The 23,813-nt window shown below is 19.8% G+C and overlaps 7 protein-coding genes across 7 annotated transcripts; 4 read left to right on the plus strand and 3 right to left on the minus strand.

Moving 5' to 3' along the window:
• Nucleotides 1–208: 208 nt before the first annotated feature.
• On the minus strand, nt 209–8,086 carry SRAE_1000153600 (Potassium channel subfamily K member 18; the record flags this gene model as incomplete). The annotated part of the gene is made up of 7 exons (XM_024648504.1): nt 209–1,315; nt 1,370–1,584; nt 1,633–1,637; nt 4,195–4,244; nt 4,289–4,387; nt 4,649–5,601; nt 7,264–8,086. 7 exons carry the CDS (start codon nt 8,084–8,086, stop codon nt 209–211), a joined length of 3,252 nt encoding a protein of 1,083 aa, XP_024502475.1.
• A 1,782-nt stretch (nt 8,087–9,868) lies between these two features.
• On the plus strand, nt 9,869–10,553 carry SRAE_1000153700 (Hypothetical protein; the record flags this gene model as incomplete). The annotated part of the gene is made up of 2 exons (XM_024648505.1): nt 9,869–10,024; nt 10,083–10,553. The coding sequence occupies 2 exons, from the start codon at nt 9,869–9,871 to the stop codon at nt 10,551–10,553; spliced, it is 627 nt and encodes a 208-aa protein (XP_024502476.1).
• Nucleotides 10,554–10,961: 408 nt separating this feature from the next.
• SRAE_1000153800 (5-formyltetrahydrofolate cyclo-ligase family and 5-formyltetrahydrofolate cyclo-ligase-like domain-containing protein) lies at nt 10,962–11,635 on the plus strand (the record flags this gene model as incomplete). Its single annotated transcript, XM_024648506.1, has 2 exons — nt 10,962–11,069; nt 11,105–11,635. 2 exons carry the CDS (start codon nt 10,962–10,964, stop codon nt 11,633–11,635), a joined length of 639 nt encoding a protein of 212 aa, XP_024502477.1.
• A 234-nt stretch (nt 11,636–11,869) lies between these two features.
• Nucleotides 11,870–14,455, plus strand: SRAE_1000153900 (Sulfatase FP1b; the record flags this gene model as incomplete). Its single annotated transcript, XM_024648507.1, has 3 exons — nt 11,870–12,442; nt 12,495–14,246; nt 14,288–14,455. 3 exons carry the CDS (start codon nt 11,870–11,872, stop codon nt 14,453–14,455), a joined length of 2,493 nt encoding a protein of 830 aa, XP_024502478.1.
• A 461-nt stretch (nt 14,456–14,916) lies between these two features.
• SRAE_1000154000 (Hypothetical protein) lies at nt 14,917–15,393 on the minus strand (the record flags this gene model as incomplete). Its single annotated transcript, XM_024648509.1, has 1 exon — nt 14,917–15,393. The coding sequence occupies one exon, from the start codon at nt 15,391–15,393 to the stop codon at nt 14,917–14,919; it is 477 nt and encodes a 158-aa protein (XP_024502479.1).
• A 3,524-nt stretch (nt 15,394–18,917) lies between these two features.
• SRAE_1000154100 (Hypothetical protein) lies at nt 18,918–20,020 on the plus strand (the record flags this gene model as incomplete). The annotated part of the gene is made up of 3 exons (XM_024648510.1): nt 18,918–19,259; nt 19,299–19,704; nt 19,743–20,020. The coding sequence occupies 3 exons, from the start codon at nt 18,918–18,920 to the stop codon at nt 20,018–20,020; spliced, it is 1,026 nt and encodes a 341-aa protein (XP_024502480.1).
• Nucleotides 20,021–20,490: 470 nt separating this feature from the next.
• SRAE_1000154200 (Gamma-aminobutyric acid A receptor/Glycine receptor alpha family and Neurotransmitter-gated ion-channel transmembrane domain and Neurotransmitter-gated ion-channel family and Neurotransmitter-gated ion-channel ligand-binding domain-containing protein) lies at nt 20,491–23,702 on the minus strand (the record flags this gene model as incomplete). Its single annotated transcript, XM_024648511.1, has 9 exons — nt 20,491–20,576; nt 20,630–20,753; nt 20,898–21,005; nt 21,159–21,214; nt 21,261–22,095; nt 22,150–22,294; nt 22,399–22,668; nt 23,295–23,635; nt 23,688–23,702. 9 exons carry the CDS (start codon nt 23,700–23,702, stop codon nt 20,491–20,493), a joined length of 1,980 nt encoding a protein of 659 aa, XP_024502481.1.
• Between the last annotated feature and the right edge of the window lie 111 nt (nt 23,703–23,813).

Consider the following 23,813-nt stretch of genomic DNA (forward strand, 5'->3'; position numbering starts at 1 on the left):
AATACGTTAATGACTATAAAATGTTTTTTGTTTTTTAAATTTTTAGATAATTTTCCATTTATTTGTTTGTAGAACTTAGTTCATTGAAAGTTAAAAAATATATATACATTTTTGTACTTATTAATAGAAAAATATTTTTTAAACATTTATTTATGAAAATTTGAATTTAAAAAAATATATTTTTATTAAAAAAAAAAAAATTAAGTTGTCATTTTTCTGTTGATATAGTACGATCCAACCTTTTTTTAAAAAACCAATCTTCTGTTTGTGTTCCCATATTATTTAATCGATTCTTTGCCTCTACATGTTCTAGTAATCTCTTTTTGTTATTTTCAGGCATTGCATAATACATCAAACGACTTTTCAATGGCATTTTTTTAATGATAATATCAAGTGTTTTAGGATCTATATTTTTAGATTCTTTTTCATCTGACTTTACATCATTATCAATTAATATAGTAGTTTCACCCTGTCCTTCTTGTTTGTTATTTACTGCATCAGTTACTTGACTAGACCGACGTATTGCTTCAGATTCTTTTTTTGTTATTTCACCAGATTGTTCAGCTTTCTCAAGTGCATCCATATATTCTTTATCAATTGAACTTTGCATACCAAGTGTCAATTCTTCGATTTGTTGTTGTATAATATTAAGGACTGTTGAAATTAATGATAAACCAAAAAGAAGAAGAAGAGCAACTAAAATTATATTTTCACTTTTTGGTGTTACATCTCCAAAACCAATTGTTAAGAAACTTATTAATGAAAAATATAAACTTGTTCCATATGTCCAGTCATCTTCAATTAACAAGAAAACTCCAGCAACAAGTAATACAAATACTATTGCAATAAGTAGGAGAAAACTAATGGGAAAATTAAGTAAATCATTACTATCATTGCTATCACTAGAATCATTTTCTACTTTTTGGTCTGGTACAATTTCTTCCATCTTATCTTCTAAATTAATATTAACAACTTTTCCAGCTTTATGTACCACTTTCCATATATATTTACATCCTGAAGCCATTGTTGAACCTAAACCAATAAGGCAAAGTAAAGCTAATGGAATTCCAATAAAAGCATATATAATTGTAACAAAACGTCCTAATGTTGTTTCACAGGCAATATTACCATAACCAATAGTTGTATAAACAGTTACTGAATAATATAAAGCACCCCAAAATGTCCATAATGCCTCATCTTCAGTTGGAAGGTCTGCTCCAATACTTTTAATAAATTCTTTTAATGTTTTTATTGTATGATTATATGCTTGAATTGGTGACATACTCTTGATCGTATTAAGTCTATATGCTGTGGACTAAAAATAAATATTATAATAAAAATATATATATATATATATATCAAAGTTTACCTCTATATATTTTTCTCTTTCATTATATTTATTATGAATATTTTCCAATTCAGTAGAACTTTCTAATGTAAGAAAAATAAATGCACCAAGAACAGTAAAAATTGAAAGTATTAATAATGGAGCTAGTGATTTAAAAATTCCATGAACATTTTGTTTTATGGTAATATAAATTTGAGCAAAAAATGCCATTTCAAAGATAAGTTTAAATTTCTTGTCTTAATATCACAATTTAATTTATGTAGTAATGGTTGTCTTTAACATACCTAGACTAAGAAGAAGTATTTAAGATCATTAAATATTCATTTCAAGATTTATTTTATATTATTTTTCAAATATATTTGAGTGCAAAAATGTTTGTATTAAAAATAAGAAAATACTAAATAGCAATAAAAGATTGATTATAATAAAATATGTTAAGATTTTATTATAAAAATATATTATATTCAAAATTAAATGATATATTATTATATTTTTTTTTTGTTTATGAGGTATTTTGATGAGGTATGTGCCAAATAATAAAGTAGAGGTTGATAATTAATGGTAGATAATAAGTATTATGACTTGTTCCATTTAAAAAATATTTTTTGTTTCTAACAATAAAAGCTTTTGATTTGTTTTACTAAAGTTAGTAGATTGATAATTAACAATTTGATATAATTTTATTTGAGTATAATGTTTAATTATTATTGAAATGCTGTAATAATATAATATATTATTGCGATAAATTTTTTAAAATATCTTTAGTGACTTTAATTATGCATGATTTTTCAATTTTATATAAATTAGAAATTTTTAGTAAAAACTTTTTTTTTTATAAGTATTAATAATAAGCATTAAAATAATTTATATTAATTGCAGAAAAAAAAAATTATATTTGCAGTTTTAATACAATATTTTGATAAAAAGAGATATAAAAAAATATTCAGCATAACTTTCAAAAATGATAAAAAAGTTTTAAACAAGTGAAGTCATGATTATTCAAATATTAAATTTTGGTTAATAATACTTAATCAAATAAAAATAGTTTTTATATCATTATTAAAATATTAATGATCAAATATTAATCATATAAAAATATGTATAATAAAACATCATTTGAAGTGTCGGTAATTATATTCATTTATTTTTAAAATTCATTCATAAAATTAAGATGTATTACTTTTATACATAATTTATTAGGACAATTTTTTACATTTTTTAATTATTAAACAGTCAAAAAAAAATTTAAAACTACAATGTACTTTATTATTAATAAATTTAATTATAATTGATATTTTGACGTGCCATAAAAATTAGTGTAAATCTATATACTTAAATCTTTTATTTTACTTTATTTTATTAAATTTAAGATAATCTTTGTTGTTAAATTTTAACATTATCAATAATATTATTAATGTTTTGATAAAAATCTTATTAATTATAAAATTAGTAATATCAATATTATTTATTATACACTTTTAATAATCTAAATATAGCTTATCTATATTTATTTCCTCATATCAATATATTGTTTAAATTTAACCATTATATAATTTGATTTTGAAAAATTAAAAAACAATCTCTCGTCCATGATGTAATATCATTTTAGTTGTTTCTAAAATATTCATGTGATATAAATAATACATAAATTTAGGTTAATATTACACCCAACAGATTATAAAAAAAATTTTCAAATTTCAATATAATTGTTAAAAAAAAATTAATTCATCATATGATTTGTTAATTGTCATATTTAACTTCATTTTTTTATATTTTAATTTCTTTTGTAACTACATAATATTGTCTATTCATCAAATTTTAAATTCAAATGAAGGTAATTTTTAAAAAAAAAAAGCCGATTGTACTTATTATAAAATATTTTTATCTGTTTTTGTTTTAAAAAAAAAAAGTTATGATAATATAAATTTTACATTTAAACATACTATATAATAAAGAAAATTTAAAATATCTGTTGGTAATTTTAATTTATTAAAATAAAATTATTATCTAGACTTTTATGTAAAAAAGAAAAATAATATTTATTGGAAAAATAAAGTTTTTTAATGTAGGATTTTATTATGGTATTATGTTTATTAATTTTTATTTTGTTAAGTATAAAATATAGGGGAATATTAATTAAAAGAATAATTAATAATGCTAATAAATATAACGTTTATTATAATTATTATTTCCATTTTTTAATTTTGTATAATTAATTCACTATAATAAAAAAGTATCATAAATTTAGTTGGATATTTTTGTGGCATAATTAATTTTTAGTAAAATATTGTATAAATTATATATAAAATTTGATATGCAAAAAATATAATTAAGTTATAAAAATAATGTAAACTTCATAAAATATATCAAAATTCATCAACAAATAATACATATTTTTAAAAATTTCATAAATGTACTATTTTTCTAAATAAAAAAATAGTAATATTTTGTAAAAAATTATTTAAAAAAAAAACAATATATTAATTTTGTATAATATTTAACATTAAAGTAATCTTGTGTTAAAATAAATATGCCATTAATATATATATATTTAAAGAAAAGAAACATTTTTTTAAGAGTAATATATTAATTTTTAACAAAACAATTGTTGTTAAATTAATATATTTCATGAAGTAAAACTAATTTTGGTAATACTTTAATAAAATAATTTAAGGCAAAATAAATTTTGACAAGATATATAATATTTATATATAAAAAATAATTTATTTTTTCCATGTTAATTTGTTTTTTTTATTGAAAATTAACAATTGTTTCCTTCACTTAAAGCATTTATAATCTGTGCTTGTTCTGTAATTTGTTTGTTTAATTGTTCAACATACTCATACATAGTTTTCATTTGCTCATCATAATTAAATCTGGTAGTATCTAAGTCTTCCTATAATATAGTTTTAAAATAAATTATTTAAAATATAATCTTACACTTAAATGTTTCAATGCTTTCTTTCCTTCTGATAATTCCTCAGATAATATTTTATTACGCTCATTAGAATTGTTAAGTTTTATAAGTAAGTTATCAACCTAAATAAAAATTTATGTTAATATATTTTAAAATATATTGTTAAAGTAATTTGGAAGTTTCTAAATCATAAATTGTTTAGAAACTAACGATTATACTTTTTTTTAATATTCGAAGAGTTAACGCTCTTTCGGCAGCAATAATCCGAAACTGCTGACTTACACTTCGTATGGTAGGTATAGATCTAACGCCCACCCCATTAAATGAAATTTAGTTTTCTTTCTACACAATGAAAACTTGACATTTTACTAAATAAAACTTACCATATTTTTATAAAATCTTGTACACCCTCTACAATATTCTAATTTTCTAACAATTTCTTTAAATTTTTGAATATACATTTTATCAATTTGATTTATATCAAAGTTATCATGATTATATGGAATGTTTTGTTTTAAAATTGAAATTTCAACTTGTAATTTATATATAATTGTTTTAAGAAGTTCAATTGACTTTGGAACATTTTCCTCATTCTCATTATCAATGTTATCAATAAAATTATCATTTTCTTCTTCTGACATACTTTTTTTTGTCAAAGGTTGTATAGGAGATGCTAGTTTGTTTATATCACTTTTTCTATTTACAATGTGAATTTCAAGTTTAATCAAATGATCTACAATTCCTATAAGAATTTTTGAAATATCATCATTTGTATTTTTTAATTTTTTATTTGCTATTGGTAATCTATTTTCTATAAGAATTTTATTAACAAATTCATCAGAAATTTTTTTTGTTGATATTTTTAGGCTTTCTATAAATGATAAAACTTTTGATGACTTTTTGTCTATATTTAATAAACAACTTATATTTTGTTGATTTATAACAATATCTAATAATTGATACATATTTTCAACAAAATTTTCATTAAATCTCTGTAAATTAGGAGTACAATAACTTTCCTTATTCTCCTCATCTATACAAATTTTCATACAAGATTTTAAATCAGAAAATAATTCTTTTAATGAGTTAAATAACTCATCATGAATATTTGCCATCATAAAATCATTATTATTTTTAAAAGAATTTGATGTCATATTCCATTTTTCAAAAATATTAATAATATTTGTTAAAATTGTTGACAAATGATTAAGAGATGGTGTTAACATTTCTAACTGTGAGTCCCGAGGATAAATTGATGTTCTTTTATTTAATAAAACAAATAAATGTTGATATAACTCTGTTACATTTTTTGTTAATTTTAATATCTCTTCAAAATCTATAATATAAAACAAAGTGTTAATATGAAATTAAGATTTAACATTTTTTTAATATAAAAATTTTTTTTATTATAATTTTAAGAAATATAACTTTGACATTTAAGAAATAAGCAATTAAATCTATATTCTTATAACATTTTTTTATATATATTTCTCTATCAAACTAATTTTTTTTAGTTATTTTAAATAACATTATGTTAATTATTTTGATGGAAAAAAAAAATATTTTGTCTGATCCAACATTAACAATACAATAATTTATCACGTGGCCAACTTTTTATTATTGAAAGAGATGTCTGAACAAGTAAATAAATGAGCCTATGGCAAAAATTTAGTAAAATAAATGACATGCTTCATGAATTTTGTTTGTAATTATTTAATATGAAAACAATATAATTGATTATTTAATATTTTATATATTAATGTTATAAACTTTGTACTTGTTATTATGTAGTACTATACAAATAATCTACTTTGTAAAAAGTATAACACATATCTTATAATACTCTTTTAAACTTATTACTATTAGTTGTAAATAATTTATAAAAGATTGCTTATATATTTTAATTTACCATAAATGTACAATAGTTTTTTTTTAATTGAAAAAAAAATTTTGTAACCTAAATTTTATATTTTTATTATTTATTTTTTATACTACCATATACTACTATGATTTAAAACTTATTTTATTAGATTGATTAGAATTTACATATTTATAAGCTATATTTATCGAGTTTATTAAAAATAATAAGGAAATAGCTAACAGCATGCCAAAATTTACAAACAAGATTTTTGTTATTATTGAATAGACCATCTAAAACGAAAAGTTTTTGGTAACACGTAAAATATAATATTTAGGCCTGTGGCCATATAAAATAACTTTTTTTTTTTTATAATATTCACTAACATTTCTTCAAATATTTGGAGTTGCATATTTATCTACATTAATTTTTTTTTATGTCTACTTGATAAGATAAAAATTTTTTCAAAGATATTTAGCTAATAAAACTAAATTTTCTAACACTTTATAATATTAATCTTTATTAATAAAGTTAATAATAAAATAAAAAGATGATATAAAATAAATATATATATTAATTGTCAATTGTATTTATAAATAAATATAAAGTTCTTAGGTCAATGTAACTCCTTAAAATGACTGAAAGTTAATTTAATCATTTCAGTCTAAAACTTTTAGATATAATCTTTCTTCGTTTTTATAATATTAGTAATAAAAATATATTTAAATGTTTTTATCAATTAAAAATAATATTTCTAGATTTTTTATCATTGCTGAAATGGTTTTTAAGGACAAAGATATTGCTCTTATTACTAGCAACACAAAAAGAATTACTCAAATAGCTGTAATATTATTGACTATATGTTCATGGTGCGCTACATTACTATTAATGATTGATAAAAGTGGATTGGTCAATTATGGATTTAGTAACAATAAAAATGGAAAATTTACAACAAATATTTCCTAGAAAAATTATAAAATAGTAAAAAAAAAAATAATAATAGAAAAGACAGGGTAATGAACGCATATATATATAATTTGTAAGTATAATATACTTCTACTAAAATTATACTGTAAACAATTTTTTACAAAAAAAAAAAATTATTTATTTTGTAAACATTCTTAATAAAAATAAACATACCTCTACAATTATTTTCAATGTTATTTGTTTTTAACTCTTTCAAATGTTCCTCAGATTTTGATGGTATCTTTTCCTCAATAACATTTATTATTAATGGTGAATCATGGGTTTTTTTTGATGATGATGTATCAATATAACTCTCATCAATAATATTTTTTTCACTAAAGTTATCTTGATAAATATTTTTATTGCTATATTTTATTTTTGCTCTTAATGCCTCTTTCTCCTTCAAATTTTCATTTAATTCTTTCTCAAGTTTTTGGTTTTTTTCTTCTAAAATTTTTATTCTGTCATTGGAAAGTTTTTGACTCTGTTCAATTTCATGTTCCAGAATGTCAATTTTTCTTTGTAAATTTTCATTTTCATTTACTCTAAAGGATAACTCTTCCTCAAGGAGTCCCGGATCTAGGGAAGTATTATCATCACTAGCCTTATTTGATAACTGCCCTTTTCTTTTATTTTTTCCAAATAAACCAAATTTAAATGTTTTCTTCTTTTCATCAATAATTTTTTTGGTCTCTCTTAAACTTTCTTGTAATGATTCTACTTTTTTAACTAATTGTTCATTCCTAAATACCAAACTTTCATTTTCAGCAATGAGAAATCTTTTTTCTTCATCACATTTAATAAGTGAATTAGATATATATTCAAATTTAGATCTTTCTTCGTATAAAGATTGCTTTAAACTTGGTATTATTTGTAATAGACGATTTGTTTCTGATGGTGATAAATTATCTGGAAGTGAAAATGTTGGTGAATATGAAAATTGTAAAGAATCCGACAATCCTGGAGATGTTCTATTAGGAGATGACAATTCAGACATGTCAATATATACTCATATCTCAATGACCTATAATATAAAATCAATACATTAAAAATATATTAATTAGTTAATGGAAAATATATATAAATAAAGTATACAAAATAAAACTTTTAAAACAAAAATATTTAAAAATCACAAGAATGTTGATGGTATAAATATATATATATATATGTCATATGTTTAATTTTTTTTTTGTCTTTTGATAAACATATAGTTTTAATAAAGTTAAAACGTTTCATTAAATTTATATAATATTTATTTACAACATATATATATACTTTAATTTATATGAAATCCAATAATTAGTATAAACTTTAAATAATTGTAATTATTTTAATAACAAAACCAACCTTTAAAATTAATGAAAATTTATTTTTTAAAAATATGTTATTTAATAAAAATAATATTATTATTAATATTAATTTTATATAAAACGACAACTAATAATATTGCAAAAGTTCAATGTTATGCGAAATTCCAAAACGTAATACTCCATTTAAAACAAATGTTAATATTAAAAAATAAATTAAAAATAAAAAACTTTTTTTTTTTTAAAAAATTATATTATCAACATAAAAAAAAAATTAAATAAAAATAGGAAGATGAATAACAAAGTAAATTTCCCTCTTGTATCTATTAAAAGTAAAAAAAAAATTGTTTTAATTAAAATATGTTTTTTTTAATATAGTTATTTTGATTTTTTTTTTTTATTAAATGTTAAATTTAAAAATTATCAACTAGAAAAATATTTGTTTATCCTTACGCTTATCGTAAGACTTTTTAACTCTTATTCTATTACTTGTTTCACCTACAATATTATATAATAAAAAAAATAAACTAAAGGTATTATTTTGTATATAAAAAACTCGTCCACGTAAGTAATGTTTTAATTACTTAGGTACCCTAAAAATTTTTAGAATGCACAAATTTATATTCATTGAAGATATTTACTTTTCATCCACTTTTCTTAAAATTTTTTTCTAGTAATAATCATTCTTTATGTACAATGATTTGAAATTTTAAATGATAATGTTGAAGTAAAGATAAATATATTTTAAAAAAAATGAGGAAATGTGAAAGTTTCATTTCTAAAGCATCATTTTTCTCGTTTTCAATTGATTGTGATGCGCAAGTAGTATACATTTTTAATTAAAGTCTTATATTATTATTCAATGTACTAAAAAATTATATATATAAAAGTAAAAATAATATAGTTTTTTTTTTTTTAAAATAGATTTTTAAAATATATTATTAAACTATTAATTATTATATATATAAATAGTTTAAAAATATTTTCTTAAAGATATATATTATATAAATAAATATACAAAATAATTATTTAATATATACTATTTTTATCATTTTACAATTTACATTTTTTAACTATAAATTATTTTTAATTCTTGTTAGTCATACCATTTATTTGATTGTAAAACTTAGTATTCATTAATATAACATATATATAATAAGAAAATTTTTCGTTTTAAATAACTATTCTACCATTAATTTATTATCCATTATTTTTAAAAACATTTTTTTGAAATGATCTGTTTCATTAAAAACTAAAACTTGTTTTCAAATTGTCTTACATATTAATGAAATAACAATTATTTTAATCATATTCTTATAGTTATTCACGCAGTTTTGTTATTTAAAAGAAAATACTATTCAATTAACAATCTTTTATATTAATTATTTAGAATTAGTAATAAAAAAAAAAGTTTGATTATCCTATCTTTTATCAAAACTTTTGTACCGAAGATGCGCGGGTCAATAATTTGTATGAAATTATTTTCAAAGAAACTTATTATCTTAACAATAACATTTACTTTGTTAGTGGTGTCGCTGAATGCTTCTGTTGAATGTCCTCTAGGACCTAATGGTAGAAAATTAACATGTGCTTTTGAGTGTTGTCCTTCATTTGAAGGTGAAGATCATGTGAGATTTATATATATTTTAATATAATATTTTATTTTTTAAATATATTTTATTTTAGGGTTATTACTGTTGCGGTGGAGATGATAAAACACCACTAACCCGTGGATTTTTTAATTCTCAATCATCAGATCAACCACATTCTGATAAATTTGTCATGGCATATGGAAATGGTTTTCAAATTGATTATACTCTTGTAATTGTTGGTTTAATAATATCAGTTATTCTTTCTGTATTATTATCATTATTTTGTTGTTTCTTATGCAACAGTTGTTGGTTACGTCGCCGTCGTAGTGGAACAAATTATAATGGTCATGTTCAAGAAGAAGGATTTATACCAATATGTTGTGGTTTTGGTATTCCAACTGGTACATTAGTTTTTAGTACTCATCCACCACAAGTTAATCCACCAGACAACATTTATGGTGGTAGTAGTATGACATCTCTTCCAAGTAGTAGAAACAGAGTTAGATTTAATAATGATGGAACTCCAAGAGGTGTCTTAAAAAATAATCAAGCATACGACTATTAATATATATGTAGCATTTATCAACAATATACGTAATAAATTTTATACATAAAATTTAATCTTTTTTTTTTCATAAAAATATATTTCTTAATAAATATATAATTGTTATAATCTTATATAGACCGCGTTTCTTTTTATTTTTAAATTATAAAAGTTTTAATTATACAATTAACAACACATATTTATTTTATAAAACTTATTACCATTAATTAGGTTGACGTTAACTTTTTTTTTTTATTTTATTATTTTTATAATAATTGAAATATTAAAAAAATTTTTTTTTTATTTTGTTAAATATTTTTAATTTTAACATGTTTTTTTTCTACTTTATTTGTCATCATCTTACAAAAATAATCATATTATAAAATTATTTCCTATTTTTAGAATCTTAAAGTTGTTTATTTAAAAAAAATGGCTGTTAGAAATTTAAAATCAAAACTAAGAAAAGAGATTCAATTAATACTTAAAAATATTGATCAAAATATTATTATGGAAGAGACAGAAAATGTTATTAACCAGGTATTTTTAGATAAGAAATTTAATATTTTTATTAGATTATAAATGATCCAATTTTTAAAAATTCTAAAACAATATCAATTTTTGTTTCAACGGCTGGTGAGATAATGACTGATAGGTTGATTAGGCATTCATTAGAAAATAAAAAAAAGGTATTTATACCATATTTTGAGAGGAATTCAGAAAAAATGGAAATGTTATTTTTACCATCAATAGATATTTTTAATGAGTTACCAAAAAATTTTTATGGTATCCGTCAATACAATAAAGAAATTATAGATAAAATTTCTTCTAATCTTTTTAATAATGAAAAAGTTAATGATATATCTTATAAAACTTATGGTCCATTAGATTTATTAATTTGTCCACTTGTTGCTGCTTCAAGAGATGGCTGTAGATTAGGACATGGTAAAGGATATTATGATAAATTTTTACAAGAACATTTAAATATATTTTCAAAAATTCCTATTACATATGGATTAGCATTAAATTGTCAGGTAAAAGAAAATAATGAAATTCCAATGGATAGTAATGATTACAAGTTAGATAAAATTTTTTATAGTTGTTAAAAATATATAACAATAAAAAAAAATTTGATGAAAAGGTTTAAAATAAAATGGATGAAATTTTTATAAGTAATAAATAATTATCATTAAAATGTAACACTTCTCTTTTTTGTGATCATTTAATAGTGAGGGAAAATTTTTATAATAACTTATCCAGAGAACTAATTAATATCGATTTATCTAACAAAGCTATCCTTCTTCTACATATTGGAACATCTTAATATTACTCAGTTATCTATGCAAAAATTTTCATATATAAAAAATTTTTCTATACTTTTTTATATTATTATTATTAGTATTTATTTTAAAAATGTTTCTTGTCAAAAGTTAGAAAATATATTTAATAATAATTTATCAAAAACAAATAAACCTAATATAATATTATTAATTACTGATGATCAGGATAAAGAATTAGGTTCAATGGATTTTATGCCAAAAACATTAAAAATATTTAGTAGTAAAGGGGTAGAATTTTTACATGGATTAGTTTCAACACCTATTTGTTGTCCATCACGTTCCTCAATCTTAACTGGTAAATATGTTCATAATCATAATGTTATGACAAACAACCAAAATTGTTCTAGTATTGAATGGAGAAATATTCATGAAAAAAAAACATTTATAAATTTATTAAAACAATATGGAGGATATAAAACAAGTTATTTTGGTAAATATCTTAATGAATATGATGGTAGTTATATTCCTGAAGGTATTGATCATTTTGTTGGATTAGTTAAAAATAGTCGATTTTATAATTATACACTTAATGTAAATGGTAAAAAAATTAAACATGGTGATAATTATAATAAAGTTAGTTTTAATCATTTTAAAAAAAATTTTTTTTTTTAAATTATATATTTAGGATTATCTTACCGATAAAATAATAAATGAAACAATAAATTTTATTGATAATCATATAAATAATGAAATGAATGTACCTTTTTTGTCTGTATTAGCATTTCCAGCACCACATGGACCTGAAGATTCAGCACCCCAGTACTCATCAATGTTTGAAGGTATCTTATCACATAGAACATCTTCATGGAATTATGCCCCAAATCCTGATAAACAATGGATACTCCAAAGAACAGGAAAAATGGAACCAATTCATGTTGTATTTACAGATTTGTTACATCGAAGAAGACTTCAAACATTACAAAGTGTAGATGATGGTGTTGAAAAGTTAATACAAAAATTACGAGAATTAGATCAACTTCATAATACATTTATTATATATACAAGTGATCATGGTTATCATCTTGGACAATTTGGTTTAGTTAAAGGAAAAAATATGCCATTTGAATTTGATATAAAAGTTCCATTTTATGTTCGTGGACCAGGAATTAGTAGAAATATAAAAATTAATAATATTGTTAGTAATATTGATATTGCTCCAACAATACTAAATATTGCTGGAATAGAAGTAGACAAAGAAATGGATGGTACAAGTTTTTTACCATTAATCTTAAAAAATAATGTCAAAAAAAAAGTTAATAATATGGAAAATAAAAATATGGGTTTTAAAAGTAATGTTGAAATAGATAATTGGAGGCATACATTACTCATAGAAAGAGGTAAAATGCCAAAATTAAAAAAAATAAAAGAAAGATTTTTAAAACAAAAAGAAGTTTTTAATAATAAGGCTATTTTTGATGAAGCTTGTAATTTTGAAGAATATCATAATTCATGTTTACTTGGACAAAAATGGAAATGTATTAAAGATAAAAATACAAATAAATGGACAATAATTAAGTGTAAAGATTTTATTGAAATAGATAATGATTGCACCTGTGACAGTAAGAAAAAAAAAGATAATTATAATTTAAGAAATAAAAGATATATTGATAAAAATATTATTCTAGGAATGAATTCGTACATTTTAGAGATTCTCTCTAATTGGAGATTAGAATTTATCAAAGAACATTTTTTAAATAAAGATTTATGGTACCAGGGGATTATTGAAATAAAAAAGAAAAGAAATATTATACATTCCAAAGAAAATAATGTATCATTTACTGATATTGAGATTAATAAAGAATCTATTCCGGCTTTAGCAATAGATGTTTTATGTTTAACTGTAAATTCTATTTACTGTGAATCTGAACTTAATACTAAAATTAAAAAATTAAAAAGAAAACTTTTAAAAGTCCGTGAAACTAAAAAAAAATGGAAAAATATGATAAATTGCAATTGCTCATCTATCTCTCAAAATTTAAATAATAGCAAAAGAATGGAAGTTTATTTAATTGATAATGACTATCCAACTATTTTACCAGATATCTATTTAACAAAAAATTATTTTAAAAACAGAAACTTTTCATTATCATTAAGTTCATTTAATTCTATATATAAAAATTCATCATATGGTAAAATAAAAAAAGGGCAATTTAATTCTTGTAATGTCCCTCAAATGAATTGCTTTACACATGATAGTAGTCATTGGAAAACAGAACCATTCTGGCCTGAAAATTATGGAAAATTTTGTTTTTGCCAAAATACAAATAATAATACTTATTGGTGTTTAAGAACATACAATGAGACACATAACTTTCTTTATTGTGAATTTATTACTGGTTTTATAAGTTACTATGATATTAATAAAGATCCAAGTCAGGTAAAAAATTTATTAAATAATTTTAATTATAATTTTTTTAGTTATCAAATACTGTCTATTCACTTGATATAAATATACTAGAACAATTATCAACACAATTACAATTATTAAAAACTTGTAAAGGAGCCTATCAATGCCAACATTATTCCTCAAAATATTGGTTTTTACCTTTAAATGTTACAGAAAAAATGAATATAAAGGATTCATAGGATGCTCAACAAATTATACTTACCTTAATTATATTAATTTTTTTTAATATTACTTAAAATAAGTTTATTTAAAAATTAGTAATTTTAAACTTATAAATTTATTAACTATATAAATTAATCATATTATTTATTTATTATTTAAAAAAAATGGTAATTACTGACATTAACATAGAATAAATCATTAAAACGATTACCTAAAAATTGCCAATGTCATTGAAAAAAAAAAAAAAATTATACATATATATATAATTACGTTATATTATTTAGTTACCAATCTTTTTATATGATGATGCCATTAATATTTGATACAACTTAAAAATGTATTATTATGTGATAAAATTTCATTTCCAGCTATAACAAAAATTTTTAAAAACAGTTTCATAATAATGGTAATTTTATAACATTTATATTATTAGACATTTCTTTATTTTATTTTTTATTTTTTCTTTATTATTTTTTTTTTAATTTAAAATAAGAAAACGTATTTTCTTGTCATTTTCAAAATCTTGTTTTGAAATTAAATTTGGTCTTTTGTTAAATAATCTAAATGATGGATCTTTTAAATCATTTAACTTTTTAATGTTAAGTTGACACTGTATTGGTGAAAAAAAACAGTTACGGGATGTTTTTGATTGTTGAAATCTTATTGTTGGGCGAAATATTTTGTCATTATTTTTGGTGGAATATTTTGATAATTTCATTTTCATTCCATTTCTAAATCTTTCATATGAATCAAATGGTCTTGTCTTCATAGGATAAGGAGTACCACCATCAGAATTTTTATTGAAATTTTTAATATATGGAACATAATTTATTTTTGAATCACTGATTACTTGAGCATCAATTAAATTTGTAGAAATAGCAATTAGACAAAAAGATAGTAGAATAGTAAATGAAAAGAATAAATCAAAATTAACGGGTAATCTGTTACCAGACATTAATAATATTACCTGAAATTATATGTTATAATAAAATTATATAATTTTTTAATTTATAAAATAAAAAGTTTCTCAAGTTAGTATTATTAAAATATAAAACATATATTTTAAAAATAAATATGAATAATAAATATAATATATTACTTTTTTTAAATTATATTAATTAATTATTAAAAATATTTATAAAATGAGGAAAAATGAATAATATATATCATGCATTTTAAATATAAATTTTAATTTTTGAATTAATTAAATCTAACATTTAATCATTCTAATATTTTTAAAAAAAAATTTTTATTTAGTTCCTTAACGGTAAATCCAAGATAACTTTTTTTTTTAAAAAAAAATAACAACAAAAAAAGGTGTAACCATTACATTTTTTTAAATAAAATGAAAATATATTTTGAAGGATAAATAAGTTTAAGTAACATATGTATTATATTAATAATTTTTCATCTTTTTTATTATTAAGTGTTATTATCATGTGGGAAGTAAAGTTTAATAAGTGATAATAATATTGTAATGTGACTCAAGTTTTAATTTAAAGATGAGTTTTTTTTTTGTCGTTAACATCATTTTTAAAAGTATACTTAGAATATGCAAATTATTAAAATATATACTATTATAAATATATAATACAGCAACTATATAAGGTGGGGGTTTTTTAGTTTATTTTATAATATATATATATATAAAAGTTTCTACTATTATGATGTTTAAGTAGGAAACTAATTTAAAAGAATTACATTTTTAATGACTAAATGTAATATCACTCTAAGGATATGCTTTGTTTTATACAATAAGTTGTTCTTATCTATAATATACAATGAATTATATATTTATTTAAAAATAAACGCATTTAAAAAATCCTAACAAATTTCTAATTCATGTATTGTAATTTCCCTGTAAACATAAAGTTCAAAATTTTTTACATTAAAATAAAATGTTTGTATTAAATAAACTATTTCTTTAAGAATTATGTTTTATTAAATTGGAATTTATAAAATTCATTCTTTATCATCTAGCACTTTTTTTTTCCAATAACTTTTACTACGCAAAAAAATTTAATTAAAAGAATATAACTTAACAATACAACTTTAATTCATATTTTTCTAACACTAAACTTATTAAAATATTTTAAATAATTAACATGTTTAGTAATTTGTACCATACATTGTTATTTATTTGAAAGCACTTAAAATATAACTTAAATTGTTTTAAAAATTTAAAAAAGTTATTTTATTATGTGAAATTTACAATATATTTAACATCTACAAACAAAAGTCAATCCAACCATATAAAAATAACATAAACAATAAGTATAACATAAATATAGAATATTTTTAAAAAAAAAAGTATAATAATTTTTGTTAAGACGGAAATCACGTTGAAAAAAAAAAAATAGAAAAAACTAGTCAAAATAAACCTAATATTATAAAAAAAAAATTATCATAATCTTTTTGGTGCATATTTTATTTGATTATGTATTTTTAAATTTATTCAACAAAAGAATAAAAAAAAAATTATAAATAATATAATAGTTATATTATAAAAAAAGAGATATAGTACAATTACCTGAAATTTTAAAAAGTAGTTTGTTTTTATAATTAAACAATTATATCTAAATATAGTAAAAGACATTTTTTTTTTTATTTATAAAAGAATATTTATATATTTGTTATTAGTTTTTTATTGCCTACTATTATTTTTTATACTTTAAAAAAAAATATCTAAAAATGATTTTCAAAAATGTTGGTTTTATTACTGAAAATAAATGGGTGTGGACATTAAAATATTAAACAAATATTGTAATATTTTTTATTACTATATGTGAAGATTACTAATAAAGCTTCTACAATCTAAATATTTAAAAATACTAAGATGTAATATCAATAACTAATATAAAAAATTTAAATAAATTATATTTTTATCTTAAAAGAAAAAAAATAAGCTTTATGGCCTATTAAATTATTATCTATTAAAATATTAAGCATTTATTGTTATATTAAATTAGTAATATTTACTTTATTAATTTTTTTTAACAATAAAAATTTAAATTAAAAAAATTATACAATTATCAAATACTTTTTTATAGAAAAAAAAAACTTCCTTCATTAAGTTTTTTTTTTTTTAAATTAATCTAATTTTACAATAGATGTCTGAACAATACTTCCTAATTATTTTAAAAAATAATACAAAAATTATTTAAAAAAAAATAATAGAAATAAATTAAAAAAATTTATTAACCAATTAACAAACTTCCTGCTTATATTATTCAAGAATATAAAATATTAGTTTAATGGTATACTTTAAATATCAATTCAAATTTTAACATTATAATTTTATTAAAGAATAAAATATTCACACAAATATATATATATATCTATATAACTTTTCTATTTAAAAATACTGTATATTTATTTTATATAAATGTTATTTTTGTAAAACCCCATATGTTTTATACATTATTAATATATATAATAAAAAAATCTTTATTTATTGTAAAAATGATTACATAGGAAAGATTTATAAAAGCCAAAAATAGCTATAAAATTGAAAATAATATGTATCTTTAACATTGACAACTTTTTTGTATTAACTTTCTAAGCTATTTTATAAATTGTTTGTTTTTTTATCTTTTTAATATATTAATATTAGTATTTAAAAATAAATCATATAAAAATTGATATTTTAAGTAGCATATTTTTTCTTATAATACCAATTAATATGATTCATTTTTATTATCATTATCTATATTAATACTAAAAAGATATATTTTATAAAAAAAAACCAATTTTAAAACTTAAATCTTTACTTTTTTTTTGCAAATTTTATATTTTAACATAAAAAAAGAAGTTATTTCATACCTTCATATTAAATTAGATGTATCAAATATTTATTGAAAATTATGCATATTAAACGAGACAAAACTTATTAAAAATACTAGTTACTTGGATAATTATATAAATATTTTTTCTAAATATTATATATGACAATTTATCATAATTTATGCAAAAAAAAAATTAAACTTATTCTATACTTTATTTTAATTCAATTAATACCATTTCCTTTCATCTGTAATAAAATATGTATTTTATTATTAAATTTAAATAAAATTTTATGTATACATAAATGAAACAATATATATATTTTATAAAGTTTTAATAAATAAAATAATAATTTATTTCTAAAGTTTTATAGTAATTCAATAATTTTTCAATTTTCTAATTAAAAAAAATTGTTTTTTTTATAATAATTTATGATAACATTTTTAAATGAACATTATTAAAATTATATAAATATCCAATTATTGTTAAAATTAAAATATGTATTCTAAAAGTAAGAAATTAATTAGATCATTTAAAGTAATTGACCTATAATGTAATATTTTTACATCAATATTTATAAAAATTGCTACATAACATATTTAATTATTATTTATATTATTAAATACAATTAAATATTCACTTTTTTTTTCTTTATAAAAAATGAATATATATTTACTAATATTTTTTTTAATATTTATGTTATTAGAAAGAATAAATTCTCAGAATAATAATGAAGATGATACTGATAATTATAATGAAGATGATATGAACATCATGACATTAAGTAATGACGTTAATAAATATTATAATTACTTATATAAGAAGATGGTACAAAATGGAGTAAAAACAAGCGAAAAAGATAAAGAAATACCTTTACAGGATCAGTTAATTGATATTCCGGTAATTGAAAGTAATATTGAAGTTCCAGGACCATTTGAAGCATTACCTGGAAGATCATATAAAAATGACTATGTACCATTATTTCCTTTGTCATCTCAATATACAGGTGGTTTTGATTATGATCCATTAGAGGGTAGGGTAAGATTATTATAATATATATATAATTATTTAAATTAGCATTTTGGAGGTGATTTTGGTGTTTCAATTCCTTCATGGGGAATAATGAATATACAGGGACATATTGCTAAAAGATGGCAAGATACAACTGGAACATTTGGTTATTTAGCACATCCAGTAAACATGTTAGGTTTTGATAAAAAAGATTATCTTAGATTAATAAATAATCCTTCAATGCTTCATAACCGGGAGATACAACCAACAATTGGTTTAGGAAAAATTCCAAGAAATTATGTTCCACTATCTTGCAAAGCACCATTTTGTAATCCATACAAATCTACATTTGGTGTTGGGGTAGATATTGATGGTGGTGGTATAGATGGTATCAATGGAGATTTTCAAATTGATGTACCTGTAAGTAAAAATGTAGCATTTCAATTACCTATAGGTGGAAATATATATTATGGTATGTTTTATTTTTTATATATTTATTTATTTTTATAGATCTTGAAAATGTTACTGTTACCTATGGACAACATATCTCTCCAATTGATCCACAAAAATCACTTTTTATTGATGATAATTTTCATTCAAGGATAAAACGTAATATAAATTATAACATTTATCCTGAAATATTTAAAAAATTCTCCGTAAAATACCTTGTTCCAGAATTTATTGAAATTCCTCTAGTTTATAAATTATATCCTTATATGAAACCAATTTACATATCATCAATTAAAAAAAGAATTTCCTCTATATCATCTCCAAATTTAGTCAAATAATTAAGGATTTACAAAAAGAGAATATTAAATATTTTATAAATATAATTAACATACTTAGTGCCCACATTATTATAAAAATTATAACTTATATAATAACATTTTTCACCCACCCAATGTGTAGTATTTTTAATTATTTAAATGTTTATGTTTTAAACTTCTACTATAATGTTCAAGAGAACTAATAAATGTATAGACACAGTATTTTTATAATAATATTATTATTTATCATAAAATTTATCATAAAAATTATGATAAAAATTTTTTTAATGCTTGAATGAATAAATAAAATAAAAAAGATAAATGCAACAAATAATTTATAAAGAAAATAAAAATATTTGTAATAAGAAACAAATAGATATAAATATATTCAAAATGTATTATTTAAATATAAAAGTTTAATAATTTTTTTTTCTTGACCATATTTAATTTTGTCTTCAATTATCTTTTTCAATATATTAATTTATAAAATATTATTCTGTCTGATTGTGCCAATTAAAGTACCACCAATACCAACATACAAATATAAAAAATATTGTAGGAAAGGCTGTTCTACTAACTTTAATATGAAATAGATAATATTTAAAAAAATAGAAAGTTTCTAACACTTACATTTATCAATTAAACGTGCTTTTTCTTCATTTTCATCCTGGCATTTGACACATGGTTTATTTTCATCAAATTTAAAATCTATCAATGGAATATTTCCGTTGATTGTATTTCCTGACATCAAGGCCTAAAATATATAAAAAAAATTATGATTTGAAGAGGGGGGGGGATAAAATTAAAAAGCTAGGGTAAAAGGAAAAAATAACACAACAATTACTATAAAGGAAAAGTATTATTTACATGCAAAAATAAAAAATTTATCACTACTCACGGCAGTTTCAATATCTTTGGCTACTTCAAACCAAACATTAGAAACTCTTTTGTTAAATTTATCCACAAATAGTGGTGCTGTCATAGTTGTAGCATTATCACATAACATCTATATTATATTAGTATTAGAAATTGTTAATTAATTTTGATTGTATATAGAAGTGTTAATATTGTTGTTATTAAATATTATTAGTTATTAAATTGTAAATGACAAATTTATGGATAGCTCATTTTGATTAAAAAAAAATAAAATAAAACTTACCGCTGTTGTATTTAGACATTTTCCAATTCCATTTGAAAGTGAAAAGGGATTCAAATCTAAAATTTAAAAAATATATATAAAAAAAAAACTATATGATTATACCATTGTTATTATTAAATATATTATTTGAATAAAATTTTTTTTCATCAATTAACATTTCATCAGATGAAGGGGGACAAGTCTTTTTTCTAAATCGATTTAAGCATTCTTCAGAACGATTTCTAAAAGAATTACTTAATAATCTACGTTTTTTTCTTTCACTTTCTCTATCATCAATATTCCAGTCTTTAGCATTTGACTTTTTATGATAATTTTTTATAGTATTACCATTTCCATTACTTATAGTATAACTTTTTCTTCTATCATTATTAGTAATTTCATTTTTAAATGAATTTTTATGTTTACAATAAATATTTTTTTTAGTCATATAATAACTAACAAAAGAATATTCCATTAATACTAAGAATATAAGAGCTTGACTAAAAGTTAACCATATATCCAATGCTTTAATATAACTAACTTGAGGAAGATCCTGCCTAGCACCATTACTCATTGTTGTTAATGTAAGAAGTCCTGTAATTGTTAATGAAATTCTGGCTGGTGAGGCACGAGGATCTAACCAAAATGACATCCATGATACTACAACTAACATACCAGTTGGAAGGTATGTTTGTATTACATGAAATAAAACTAATCTTTTCATGACAATGAATGCCCTAATACATGACCATTCTCCAGAACCCCGAAACATTGGATATGGACCGGTACATTTTTCAAAATTTGTCCTTATTATTTGCATATCATTTAACTTTATCTCTTCATTTGATCCAATTGGAAAGAATGGTGGATCATCATGCCAATTTAATTGTACTAATTGATTTATATGAGCGTAACTTTGCATTGTTATAGGACATGACTGTGTATCCATTGGAAAATTCTAAGAAAAAAAAGAATTTTAGTATTATATTAAATAATCAATTAAATAATCTACCTTTAAATCCATCATACATGATAAGGTAACATCAACTCTCATACTTTTAAAAATTAACCCATCTGGATATACTAAAACCATAAAATTTGGAGTTGTTACTTCTTGAAAAAGAAATTTTGAATTTATAATATATATATCTGGAAACCTTTTAAAATTATAAATATTAAAATATAATAATATATTATTTTTTTTTTTGATTAAATTTACTATGATAAAAACAAAATTTTTTTTTTTTATAATTTTTATTACCATATTCGATCGGCAATAAATTTTTGTGCAACCAAAATTGGATGAGTACAATTATGAGCTAGTCTTCTATCATAAAATGCTAATGCTAGATAAAAATCTAATTCAAAATCCATAGTTTGAGCTTTAAATGAAGACATAGATTCAATATAAATTGCCACACTAACATTTGTTGACTTTCCCTCAGCCTGCCCAGGTGCCATAAACATATTATATCCATTTTTAACAACTCCATTTCCGATAACTTTAAGTAAACGATCAGCTGATTCAGACCTACAAAAATATTTTTAATGTTTTTTTTTTTTAAATATTTATTTATTTTTTGTAATTAATATATAAAAGTTGTATTATTTGATAAAATAAGTTTTATATATTACATAACTTCCTTCTAATATACCTCATTGTAAAATAAATAAATAATAGTACCCTGGAGATTAAAATTATTAAGATTATCTAGTACATTTTATTTATATAATTTTGTAATTTTACGTATATCTTTTAAATTGTTATTTTAATAATGAATATTTAAGTTTTTTCATTTACTCTTTTAATACATTTTTTTTATTAAATTTTTATATACAAATATCCTTTAAGGCAAAAACATAATGGATTTTGTGATAAAAAAAAATTATTTTTCTAGACGTAAGATCTTAAATATTTGTTTGATAAATTACAAAAAAAAAAATTAAATATTTTGTTTAAAAAAAAGGAAATATTGATATTAAAAATTTTTAAAAAGTATATTAAAGAAATAAAAATAAAAGATTAATTGTGTATGGTGAAAAATAATTATTACCGAAAATAATAATAATTATAGTATTTAAAAATAAAAACAATTTTATTTGTTAGATATATATATTTTTTTTTAAAATATAAATAAAACAAAAAAAAAAACGTACCATAAAAGGTTATCAGTTTGATGTCCACTATGTTCATCATCACATAAATTATGTATAGGATAATTTTTATCAAATTCATTCTTCTGAAATTTATTATATTTTTTCATTTCAGCTTCAACATTAATATATTTATCAATGTCTTCTTTTAGATACTCAACATTTTCTTTTCTATAATTTGTTGTATCAATATTTTCATACTCAGGATGTTCATTTTTTTCTTTTACACTTCTAGTAAAAATTTCCCCAAAATTATTAATATTTGTATCAATTTTTTTATCATTAAAATTATTTGAAAATGTATGACTTTTCATATTTTTTATTTCACCCATATGTCTAATCTTCTTAAAAATTTATTACTTAATTATAATATATATATCAACTTTACAAACTTACCTCATTTCCATTCATTCCTTCTAAAATTTTATTTATATCAATATCATAATTTTTATTATTATGATCAATAAATGTATCCCGAAAATGTTTATTATTTATATGATTTTTGACATTTGTTACGGTATT

The sequence above is a fragment of the Strongyloides ratti genome, assembly GCF_001040885.1.
Source record: "Strongyloides ratti genome assembly S_ratti_ED321, chromosome : 1".
NCBI classification, from domain to species: Eukaryota; Metazoa; Nematoda; class Chromadorea; order Rhabditida; family Strongyloididae; genus Strongyloides; species Strongyloides ratti.